The sequence below is a fragment of the Mustela nigripes genome, chromosome 9 (genome assembly GCF_022355385.1).
Source record: "Mustela nigripes isolate SB6536 chromosome 9, MUSNIG.SB6536, whole genome shotgun sequence".
Lineage (NCBI taxonomy): Eukaryota > Metazoa > Chordata > Mammalia > Carnivora > Mustelidae > Mustela > Mustela nigripes.
The window spans coordinates 86,779,433-86,791,976 of record NC_081565.1 but is presented as its reverse complement, the minus strand read 5'-3'; the positions used below and the strand labels follow the sequence as shown (position 1 = coordinate 86,791,976).

Here is a 12,544-nt window from a genome sequence, read left to right as displayed (position 1 = left end):
GCCCGCCCTGCCCCCCAGCAGCGCGGGAGGGGCTCTGTGGCTCCGGCATCCTCCCGTTGGCGCATTCTGTGCCACCCGAGCGCGGGTGCAGTGAAGGGGTCAGGCGGTCTCCGTCTCACGGCTCTGTTCTTCGCAGCACGTGACTAGAACGTTCCACGGCCTGGACGGAAACGTCACTAAGCGGGACTCCGGCATATGGATCAACGGGTTCGACTACACGGGCATGTCGCACATCACGCCTCACATTCCTGAGATCAACGACACCATCCGAGCTCACTGTGAGGAGGACGCGCCCCTGTGTGGCTTCCCGTGGTACCTCCCGGTGCACTTCCTCATCAGGTCGGTTCCCTTGTGTGCTGCTGGCCCTCAGGGTGGTCCCCGGTCCCGCTGCCACAGGACGGCCCTTATGCAGTTAACCTGACGGCAAGTGCCATGTGTGCGGTGACCATCATGGCCAAAGTTCCCCTTCTTCAGCGGGACAGAGCACTCGGAAGTTGACGGTGGCCTCAAATCTGGGAAGTCCTTCTAGAAACCCGAGTAGTTGTGAGAGAGGCTGGTCCTCTCGGGAGGTCTGACGGTCTGAAAGGTCGCAGTGAAGCATTCGTGCGGACGGTTTTAGATTTCTGGGATGTTCGAGGTTTGGTGGTAAGGGGCTGGATAAGAAGGAACAGGATGGGTGATGGAATCTAGACCACCTCGGACCCCTTGTTCGTAATTTGGGGAAGGTTTTATTACACAGTGATGGGCTTTTAGAGTAATTAGCATGATTTTACCGTCAGAGATTATTTTCATATCCCAAAATGTGAGTCGTATATTCAGACCACTTCAGTGAGTTAGAGAGAGCTTTCAACTAAAATTAAGCGAACTAAATATTGAAGCTACCTTTCCAAATAGGAAAAATTGGTATCTTCCTGCCCCAGAAGTTTCTCCAGGAGATCCGGCTCATTTCAGACTTGTGTCCAAAGAACAGACACCCTGGGATTCTGTGAAGCTGACGTTTGAAGCCACAGGTAAGAGGACAATGTTTTCTTCTGTTTCACTTTTTAAATTCTTAAAATATGTATTTTTTTTCCATAAATGGTAGTGACTAGTGACTTAGGAAGAACTTTATTGTGTTTCTAAGAGCACTTGAAGTTTGTGGTTTTTTTTTTTTTTTAAAGATTTTATTTATTTTAAAGAGGTTAACAAGAGGGCCGGGGGGCGGGCGGGGGGGGGGGGGGGGCGGGGAGAGCAGGCTCCCCGCTGAGCAGAGAACCCGATGCAGGTTTCGATCCCAGGACCCTGAGATCATGACCTGAGCTGAAGGCAGAGGCTCAGCCACACTGAGCCACCCAGGCGCCCCCCTCCTTTTTTAAAAGAGCACTTGAATTTCTTTAAGACTTTATTTTTTTAGAGTGGTCTTAGGTTTACAGAACAACTGAGCAGAAAGCAGAGCTCCCCTCCCCCTGCTTGCCTTATTAACATCGTGTTCTCGGAGGGAGGTGCAGTTCCGAGTGTGGCCGAGCCCACACTGCTACACATGACCAGTAACTGAAGTCTGTGGTTTGCACGAAGGCGCAGTTCACTCTGTGTGTTGCATGGTTCTGGGAGTTTTCTGGGACCAGTGAGTGGCGTCTCGCACCCACCGTATCACAGAGTGGGTCGGATTCCCTGCCCTGAGAATCCCCCGTGCGCCCTCCCTCCATCCCTCGTCCCCGCTCCCTCTGGCAAACTCGGACTTTGTCACCATTTCTGCTGTCTCGTCTTTCCTGGAGTGTCGTGCAGCCGCGCTCAGCCGCGCTCAGACGGCTCGGAGTCCTCCTTGCTTAGCAGTCCGCATCGCCGAGCCTGTGTGTCATCGGGGCGCGAGAGCCTCCGTTTCTTCCCACCGCTCCGCAGTGATGTGGCTGCGCCCCGGCCGTGCCCCCGCAGAGGGACAGGCCGCCTGGTTGCTTCCATTTGGCAATTGTGAATTAAGCTGCCGTAAACATTCGTTTGCAGGTTTTCGTCTAGATGCCTTTTGAGCTCACCTGGATAAAAACCTAGGAGTGCAGTTGCTAGAGCGTGTGGTTGGCCTGTATTTACTGTTGCGACATGGGCAGCCTCTCCCGGCGTGCCTGCGCCCCACTGCCCGCCCAGCAGCGCTCAGAGCTGTCGCTGTCAGGATCCTAGCCGCGCTGCCGGACAGGTAGTGCTGGGTCGTGCTCCTTCCGTGGGTCGCTCCCTGTTGACCTACGGTGTGAGCATCCTTTCCCAGGTTACTTGCCATCTGAGTGTCACTACTGGTGAGGTGTCTGTCTGTTAACTGGGTGGTCTGACTTGTTCAAATTTAAGAGTTCTCTGTGCGTATGGATGGGAGTCCTTTAGATCAGATAAGTGCTTTGCAAATGTTTTCTTCCAATCTGGGGTTGTCTTTTCATTCTCTCAAGAGTGTTTCCCACAGAACATAAGTTTTTAAATTTAACGAAGTCCAGTGAGATCAGTTTTTCTTTGATGGGTTATGATTTTGGTTTTTTTTTTTTTTTTTTTTAAAGATTTTATTTATTTATTTGACAGAGAGAGAGAGAGATAACAAGTAGGCAGAGAAGCAGGCAGAGAGAGGGGGAAGCAGGCTTCCCGCTGAGCAGAGAGCCTGATGCGGGGCTTGATCCCAGGACCCTGAGATCGCGACCTGAGCCGAAGGCAGCGGCTTAACCCACTGAGCCACCCAGGCGCCCCGATGGGTTACGATTTTTGTGTCGTCTAAAAGTTTGGTTTTGTGTTTTCTATTTAGAGCCACGAGAGAGCCATTTTGAGTTAATTTTGTGACAGATGTCTGAGTGTAGGATTCTTTTTTTTTTTTTTGCATGTGGATTTCTAGCTGCTCCAGTACCGTGTTGTGATGAGGAATGTCCTGGCTCTACCGCGTGACCTCCTGGCTCTACCGCGTGACCTCTGTCGCACTGTCAGACAGCAGTTGACTGTATTTGCGTCCATCCATTTCTGGGCTCTCTGTTCTGTTCTGTTTTCTCTGTTTTGCCATTCTGGTGCGCGCATGGTCAAGTCTTGAAAGTGGGTAGTATCCATCCTCTCCAACTTTATTCTTCTGAATGTTGCTTGTCTTTTGTCTCTCCATATATCAGTTTGTTGAGATCCACGACAGAACTTTCTGGGATGCTGACTGGAGCCGCACTGTAATTTACAGCTCAAGCAGGGGCAAATGGCACCTTAGTGGTTTCTCGCTGATGTGGAATAGGTCTCCACTTACTGTTACTCGTTTGCTTTCCTCAGGACTAGATTGTGTAGTTTTCCTTATATATTTCATAAGACTTTTTTTTAGATTTCTACCCAAGTATTTCATTTTGGGGATGCTAATGTAAACAGTATTTTTCATTGATGGTTTATAGGAACACAGTTGATTTTGTTTATTAACTTTGTATCCTGCAACCTTGCCATCATTGTTTATTAGTTACAGGTTTTTTGTTGATTCTTTGGGATTTTCTGTACGGATGATCATGTTACCTGCAAACAGTGCTATTTCTTCTTAATCTTTTTTTTTTTTTAACTTCTTACCTTTTCTTGTCTTACTGCATTAACCAAGACTTCCAGTATTGTGAAAAAGAGCGCTAAGAGGAGTAGTAAGAGTGACAATCACTGTCTTGTTCTTTTTTTTTTTTTTTTAAGATTTTATTTATTTCTCAGGGTGAGCACAGGCAGAGCACAGGCAGCCAGAGGAAGAAGCAGGCTCCCTGCTGAGCAGAGAGCCCCATGTGGCTGGGACGCTGGGATCATGACCTGAGCTGAAGGCAGAGGCTTAACCCACTGAGCCACCCAGGCGTCCCCACTGTCTTGTTCTTGATCTCTGTGGGAAAGCTTCTGTATTTCTACTGAGTATCCTGTTAGCTGTAGGTTTTCCGTAGATGCTCTTTATAAGGTTGAGGGAACTCCCCTCTAGTTTTAGTTTGCTGAACTCTGACTGTGAACAGATGTTGGATTTTGTCACATGCTTTTCTTTGTCTTCATTAGTCTGTTGTGTGATGGATTACGGGAACTGCTGTTCAGAGGCTGATCCAATCTTGTATGCAAACTTGTATACACCCTCCCTGGTTGTAGTATAGAATTCTTTTTATGCATTGTTGGACTTGATTTGCTAATACTGTGTTGAGGATTGGTTCGGTTTCTCTGGAGAATTCTAACACGAGAAGTTCGTCTTTAAAAGTTCCCACTGTGTTCCCTTTGTACCATTCTTGAGTGTCCTAGAAATGGAATTTTCCAGTACGTCATATGCTGGGTCTGGGTCATGAAGCGTCATGTTTTTGAGACTGAGCTGTGTTGTTTTGAGTATTAGTATTTGGTTCCCTAAAAGGAGTCTCTGAAAATTCCAGCTGTTCCACATTCTCCCCAGTATTGGCTGTTCTTGTCCCTCATACGGTTTCTGCGGGGCCTTCAGCAGTAGCTCCTGCACTGGTCTGGTGACCGAAGACGTGGGCCACTCTGCCAAGTGCTTCCTGGAAGACATTCCGTTACTTTGGCTTGTTTCATTTCTTTTTCTCTTTTAAAAATTGGGCTTATTGGTTTGCAGAAGTGCATATATTCCACATCATAGTCCTTTATCAAGAATGTATATATCAGATATCTAGATTTTCTTATCCATTCATTTTCTTAATGGGGTCATTTGATGTGCAGAAGTTTTAAATTTTTATGAATTTCAATTTATCAGGTTTTTCTTTAGATTTAGTGCTGTATGTATCCTCTCTAAGAAAATCTTGTCTACCCAGAGGCCACAAAGACACTCATTTTTCCTTCTAGAAACTTCATGGCTTTAGCTGTTAGTTTAGGCCTATAATGTATGTTGAATTAATTTTGCATATGGTGTGAGTTTTTTTTTTTTTTTCTTTATGGATATCCAGTTGTTCTACCATCATCTGTTAAAAAGATTTAACCTTTACCCTATTGAATTGCTTTGGCGTCTTTGTCAAAATTATTGGATTGTATATACCTCAACTCCGCCCACTTTTTACTGAACTTCCTCTTTCACAAGTAGCTTGTTTGGTTTTTGTATTTTTTTGGTGACTATAGCCATCATATTTACTATAAAAAGCAAGTTATTAAATTTATAGTTCATTCACAGAAGGGACTTGAAAATCTGGTAAGGAAGACTGAAGGACACAAGATGGTGGTAGTGAAATAATACAATTTGGTAACCAATGGAACAAAGCACTTACAGGGAATTAAGAGCCTCAGCTGATGCTTTTGAAGGTTGAAGGTGGATACTTTTGTTTTCTCTAAGCTTTTAAAATTTAATTGGAAATAAATTTATTTTGTACCAACTGCTTTTCTTGTTCATGCCAATAATTATTTCTGATTTGTATTTAACCACCAGCTTGTAAAAAGGAAGCACAGAAAAATCCAAAACTTTATCTTTCATGCATAATTTGGAGAATTCCAGTAAAATTCAGGTTCCTGGCAGGCAGGTTACATATCTCCTGCCCTGTTTTGTGATTACAAATGTCAAGAAATCAGGAAAAAAAACTTGACCATATATATGTGGGTCTGTTTATGCATCTGTTAATTACATTTTTAATTACAGAAGCTTTTAACTTAATGATTGCGAGGGTTAAAAGCTTCTGTAATTTTTTTCAGGATTTTCCTTGCTATTCTTGCACGTTTGTTTTTCCATATGAACTTTAGTATTGTAACTCTGACATAAAACTTAATCGCTTATTGGTATTTTGGGGAGTAACATAATTTATAAATCAAGGAGAGCTGATAAAATATCATCCTGTCCAAGATGTGTTCCCATCTACTTTTGTGTCTTTCAGGAGTGTTAATAAGATTTTTCTCATCTAGTTTTTGTTGCTATTAAAATTGGGGCTTTCTCTACTGTTATCTTAACTAGTTATATTTTGTATGTGTCAATTTTGTATATAAATTTTGTTTCTTGCTATCTCACTGAATCTTCTTTATTATGTTAGTCACCATATAGTACATCATTAGTTTCTGATGTACTCTACTATGATTCATTGTTTGCATTCGATCTTTTACTTTTTGATTTAATTATTGCTCCTCTAGGGTTCCCCATGTAAACCAGGAATCGCCAACCTTTAAACGGCCAGACAGTAAATACTTTTGGGCTTTGCTATATTTCCCTATTGTAGATTTTTTTATTAGCTGCTTTTTCTTTCTTTTTCTTTTTTTTTTTTAAGACGTTTAAATTTGAGAGCGTGAAAGAGCATGATTGCAGGGGAAGGGCAGAAGCAGACATGGGGCTCCAGTCCAGGACCCTGAGATCACGTCCTGACTAGAAGGCAGACGTTTAACCAACTGAGGCACCCAGGCACCCCTTAACTACTTTTTAAACACATAAAAACCATTTTTTTTTTTAAAGATTTTATTTGTTGATTTGACAGACAGAGATCACAAGCAGACAGAGAGGCAGGCAGAGAGAGAGGGGGGAAGCAGGCTCCCTGCCGAGCAGAGAGCCCGATGCGGGACTCGATCCCAGGACCCTGAGATCATGACCTGAGCGGAAGGCAGCAGCTTAACCCACTGAGCCATCCAGGCGCTCCATAAAAACCATTCTTAATCCGAAGTCTTACAAACAGACCTCAAGTCTAGCTTGCTGACCGCTGTGTATCTTCTGCAAATACAGTCTGCCTTCTTGACCTGTTCTCAGGCCTGTGACTGACGTGTAAGCGGCTGGTGCTGCCCCGCGGCGATGTGGCGTGATGGGGGCGGCTGTGCAGTGCTGCCCGGCGCTGGGCGGCGAGCATTTATGGGCAGTCCTGCCTCGTGTGTTTTCATAAGGAATAGGTTTTAATTTTGGGAAAGGCTTTTTTCAGAATGTATAAAGAGAATCATAGGATTTTTCTTCCTTCGGTCTTTGGATAATGCTGTTGTTTCCACTAGGAAGTTAAGGCAGAGGCTTAACTCCCTGAGCCACCCAGGCACCCCCCCTTGCTACTTTCTTAACCAAGTTAGCTAATAGTTAATTTTAAAAAAGTTTCTCACTAAGTTACATCTGTTTTATTCTCATTCTTTTATTGATTTCTGCTTTTTGCTTTATCTGTAAGATTTTCTTTTCCTCTTTGTTGTCTTTTTTAATTTTACTGAAAAAACATTTATTGCTATGGGGTTTCCTCTTATTACTGCCTTTTTAAGTGTACCCAGTAGTTTAATATTTTCATTATTTACAAAAACGTCCTGTAATTTGTTTCGAATTTCTTCTTAAACCCGAGTCTCTTTTATATTTATTTGAGAGAGCACACCCAAGCAGGGGGAGAGGCAGAGCGAGAATCGCAAGCAGACTCCCCACTGAACAGGAAGCCCAGCACAGGCTTGGTCCCATAACCCATGAGACCATGACCTGAGCAGAAACCAACAGACCCTTAAAGGACTTAGCGACCCTGAGTCTTTACATAGACTTTAAAAATTTGCAGGTAGAAGGCCATTTTGTTTTGTTGTTGATAATTTTAAGCTTTACCAAGTTATCACCAGTTTTACTTATCAGTTCTATAAAATTGAATTATTATATTTCCTTTATAAGCTAATAGTGTATGAATGTTTTGTGCCCACTGTACACGCCGATAATGCAGACTTTATCTTCTCAAGTTGGGTATATCTACCCATAAGATCTACTTTACTGATCACTTGTTTTGGTCTTTTTATATCCTTTTTGTTCACCTCATGTTTTGTAGGACAGTGGACTATCACGGTCTCTTACTTGGGTCTGTCTGCATCTCCTGTAGTTTTACTTTATCAAGCAGTTGCTGTCACCTGATAGAATTCACAGCTTTAGGTATTATAAAGTACCTTTTAAAAATTTTTTAAAAGATTTATTTATTTATTTGACAGAGAGAGATCACAGAGGGGCTCAGCAGGGAGCCCAATGTGGGGCTCGATCCCAGGACCCTCAGACTATGACCTGAGCTGAAGGCAGAGGCTTATCAACCCACTGAGCCACCCAGGTGCCCCATAAAGTACCTTTTTGTATGTAATGTTTTTGTCTCAAATCCTGTTTTTTTGGAAAGATTTTATTTGAGATTGAGCATAAACAGTGGGGAGGGGCAGAGGGAGAAGCAGGGTACCTGATGCAGGGCTTGATCCCAGGACCCTGAGCTCATGACCTGAGCTGAAGGCAGAGGCTTAATCGAGCCACAGGTTGCCCTAAAAAGATCTTTTAAAAAACTGTGTCCACTTTGTTCATACTGCTATCGATACCCTTCCTGAGTCTCTTTTAAGTATACTTTTTGAATACAGTAAATGATTGCATCTGGCTTTTTAAGCGAAGTTGAAATTTTTTCCCTTCTAGTTGCTGATTAGGTCCTTTCCCATTTATTTTTTATGACCGATGCATTTGGTCTCCACTTTGTGGTTTGCTACTTTCTTTTTGTAGGTCTTTTTTGCTCTTTAACTAAAAGAAGTATTTTCTGGCATTTAGGAAAGCTTACCTTTTTGTTTTGACCACATATTATGTAACCTGTTACTCTCTAGTGCTGAGTGGCCTCGCCCCTACGAGTCTGCGGACCTGCCGCCTCACTCCCTCCCTGCGCGGGCTGCGTGGTATCTCGGCTTCCAGCCCCGTCAGGTGTTCGGGTCTCTTTTGCAGCAGCTCTTGAAGTCACCTCTTGGTTAGGTGAAGCTTTTTCTCTAGTTTTTCGAAGGACTCATGCGTGATACATTCTTCCGTGTTTCAACGACGGGTTTTCTCATGGTCGGTTCTGGGCGTTTCCCGCTGGCGCTCACGACTGTCCCAAGTGCGTGCCCATGGCGCGGAGATGCAGGCCAGCGCGGCCTTCCTAGTCTGGTTCGGTGGGGAGTTCACTGCTTTCCTTGGTGCTTTGTGAGAGATGACCTCTTCTTCCTCTTCCATACAGGACCGAGCCACATGTCCTTCTATGTTCGAACCCACAAAGGGTCGACGCTTTCTCAGTGGTCTCTTGGCAACGGCACCCCAGTCACAAGTAAAGGAGGGGACTACTTCGTGTTTTACTCCCACGGGCTCCAGGCCTCCGCGTGGCGCTTCTGGATAGAAGTACAGGTGGGAGCTCCCGCATTGCTGCGGCCACTCCTCAGGCCCCCCGGTGGCGTCTGGGATCGTTATTCCGCCTTCCTACAGCCGGAGAACTAAACTAATTTTCTCTGCCAGGTCTCGGAAGAGCGGCCTGAAGGAATGGTCACGGTGGCCATTGCTGCCCACTACCTTTCTGGGGAAGATAAGAAGTCCTCCGAGCTGGATGCTCTGAGAGAGAAGTTCCCAGACTGGACCTTCCCCTCCGCCTGGGTGTGCACCTACAGCCTCTTCGTGTTCTAGTCTGCTGGAGCGGCGCGCCCCGTGGGATGCCCCTGGACGCGGTTTTCCTCCGCATCACGTGGGTGTTTGTGAGGCCATGATCTTGAACGAGCGCCCGTTCGGAGAGCTTCGTGGGCGGACACACTTCAGGGCCAAGCGCCATGGCGGTGTTGCTGTGGGGTAGGGACGCATGGCCTTTCTGACTCTCGAAACGCTGGCTTCCTGGCCCCCACGTGCAGTGGGCACCACCACACCCGTCAGTCATCCTCTAGGACCTTAAGGATAAAAGCCAATAAACCACTTAGTTATTACCCTTTAGGATCATGAACGGTACAGAAGGTACCATGAACCGTTCATGGGACAAAGGACATTTCCGACTGAAGCCCAAGATGTCTTGGCAGAGGACGGTGGCTAAAATCAGTTCACATTGGGATCAGGGCAGGTACAGCAAGGGCTGGGGGGGGGGGGGCAGCCTGGGCCGAGAGCTCTGCCGCTCCAGGCACGACGTAGAGCTCCGCGGGCCGGGGGTCTCTGCAGCCCAGCCCGGGTCCCGACGGGAGAGTCTGTGCCAAGCTGCGGCGTCCCTAACAGCCGCCGCCATGCTTTCCGGAGTTGCTTTCCTGGCCCGATGTCTCCCTGTTCCCCGTCCACCTTCTGGGTTCAGCGGGGCATCCGTTCCGCTACCTTTCCTGTGGGGTTTTTCTAGGCTCTTCTGGCTCCAGATGTCCTGTGTGCAAGCGCACAAGCTCCATTCCGTCCTCAGAGCCTGGGGTTGCTGTGGTGGCTGCTTTGGGGGACGATAAGTGAGCAGGGTGAGGCGTGGCTGGGCATTTTACATTCTCTTCATTTAATGGGCGTGTTGTTATCCAAGGTTCATCTTCTAGGGCATAATTTTACTGTGGCACTGAGTCCTAAGTTTGGTCTGGTTTCTCTGTGTGCAGCAGAGCGCATTTCCGGGGGCCGCAGGTGGTGGCTTACGCGGTGATGAGGCCACTGGCCCCGCAGCCGCTGGTATCAGGACCCTGCAGAGGGGCGGGCCGAGGACTTCCAGGTGCTTCTCCCTTCCAAGAGGTGGCTGGGGAGGCTCGTCACGGCGGGGGCTCTCGGGGCTTCCTGGCCGCAGCCGCAGATGGGTCTGGGAGAGGAGGGGTTTCTCCCAGCTTGCTTTTTTCCACAAGGAACTGAAAAGGTTGGACAGATTCGGACGTTAGCAAGCATAGGCCAAAAAGACGTTTTAAAGAAAAGCAATAGTAAAACAAAGTGGTACCTACGTGTGCATCGCAGGAGGACGTGCTCGCAGCTGCGTGCGACTGACGGATGCGGTGCGCCTTCTCCGGCCCGCTCCGCCGCCGCCGGCCTACCCCGGGGCCCTGCAGCGTGACCCGGCCGCGCAGCCAGCGGGGCCGCGGCCAGAGCCAGACGCCAACCCCGTACCCTGGCCCCTGGTATAGGTCCGGCCGGCAAACCTGCGAATTTTTCAGGCGGTGTGGACGGACTGCCGTGTTCGTAGCTTGTATAGAATCAGAGTTGTGGACAGAAAGTGATCGCTCAGTGAATTTCAAAATAGAGGCCTGTTTCTGTTGTCCCTGTAGTTGATCTGAAACGGACTTTATGGGAGGGGGAGTCCCATGGTGAGGACAGGCCCTGTATGAGAAAGTTGTTTTTTCCCCTTCGGGGAGGATGCGATTCCCTTTCGGTAACAATCATGGTTCTCTTGCTGCCCTCACGTTGTTTTCCTCGGTGAGCAGCATCTCTGCCGCAGACGGGAGGACGCAGACGTGCTCGTCCCTGAGTGCAGCGCCAGGGCAGGCAGCCGCCTCTCAGACTGGAGTAGCTCATCATTCAAAACTCACTTCTAAACGGGTCTTTCCAAATTCTAACAAATGCAGTTTTTCCTACAGAATTTAGAAGTAGCCCAGTACTGCACATTCAGTGAAAAAAGTCAATTGTGGTTTTGAAGAAAATGGTTAAAACTTACCTTGTGTCTGACAGGAAAGCCTGTTGGATGAAGTATCTGTTTCCACAGTTTAGCTGACGGAAGTGAGGAGGCAGGATTGCTGCGATGCCTCCACTGAGGGGGCCTCCAGGCAGCCGCTCAGTAAGCCCTAGGAAGCTCGACGGTCTTTCTTTTCACTGGTCTGCTACTAGCTGAGGATTAATTGTTGCCTTACATGACTGAAATACACTTTTTAACCTACTAGTTAGTATCTTTAACAGAAAAACCAGATCTTTATTGTTTGTTCTTTTGTATCCCCATCTTTGAAGTTATTTCAAGTCTACAGAGCCTTTTTGAATCTTTATAAAAAATTGCTTTTAAAAGACCTGGGTGGCTCATGTGGGTAAGAACGGGTATGTGAGCGAAGAGCTCAACGAAGAAATACTGGGATGCTTTTTACTGTGGAGTGAATTCGTGCACGTTTTGTTAAATGTTGAGCTTTTTAAAATCCTCTCCGTTGACGAAATCACTGAAGGGCTTATCCAGAAGGACTGTGGGGGCAGGGAGAAGAAACGTCTGGTGGCCCACCTCTCTCTCCTCGCCACCCAAGGAGAGGGCAGGGGCCCTGCCACTCCCCAGAACAGGTTCCTATGCAAGTCGTTTTGCTTTCTCAGTGAAGTCCCTCCAAGCAGTGCGGTGCGCACCTTGCAGCCTTTTAGGGCCAATAAAGCCAAAATGCATTTAGGCCTCTTTATGCCTGGTTCTTTTCATTTGGAAAATATTTTAGCTAACTGAAGTATATTTTCTTAGTAAAAACCTTAATGTACTGATCTATTTCTTCAAGTCTGGCTCTATACATGACCAGGTGGGATTTAAGCAAGGCATGAGAAGCTGGTCTAATGCCTGAAAAGTCGACGTGATACACCGTCTCAAGTGACAGAGCACCTTTACCAGGGTGAGGAAGTTCCCTCCTACAAAAATTCACAGCTAACCTCATCAGTGAGGAAAGCCTGCGAGCTTCCCTGTAAGGTCAGAAGACGACCTACAGGTCCACCACGGCCACTGCTACTGTGTACAGTTCTGAGGCTCTGGCCAGGGCAGTTTGACAAATGCCTCCAGATGAGAAAGGACAGACTTACAGAGCAAATCCTAAGGAATCCACACACACAAAGAATGTTAATACATGAATTCAGCAGTGTTACAGGAAGTGCCATCGATACACCGATAAGCAGTTGTATTTCTACAACAAGAAGATAAATAAAATATTTAGGACTAAGCTTACAAAAGTACAGGACTTTGACACTAGAACTTAACCCTGCTGAAAGAAATCCCATGTTTGGGGATTGACTTAGGATGGC

General features: G+C 46.7%; 1 protein-coding gene across 2 annotated transcripts in view; it reads left to right on the top strand.

The window, feature by feature from the left end:
* Positions 1 to 11,940, top strand: part of ERMP1 (endoplasmic reticulum metallopeptidase 1) — a 41,373-nt gene extending 29,433 nt beyond the window's left edge. Inside the window, exons 12-15 of one of the 2 annotated variants that reach the window (XM_059412003.1) lie at positions 137 to 339; positions 895 to 1,010; positions 8,835 to 8,998; positions 9,107 to 11,940. In XM_059412003.1, the coding sequence (XP_059267986.1) occupies positions 137 to 339; positions 895 to 1,010; positions 8,835 to 8,998; positions 9,107 to 9,271 (648 nt within the window). In that variant the 3' untranslated portion in view covers positions 9,272 to 11,940. Of the gene's footprint in view, positions 1 to 136; positions 340 to 894; positions 1,011 to 8,834; positions 8,999 to 9,106 lie in introns of those variants that run through there. The other variant, XM_059412004.1, reaches the window with a different exon arrangement.
* The last annotated feature ends 604 nt before the right edge of the window (positions 11,941 to 12,544 follow it).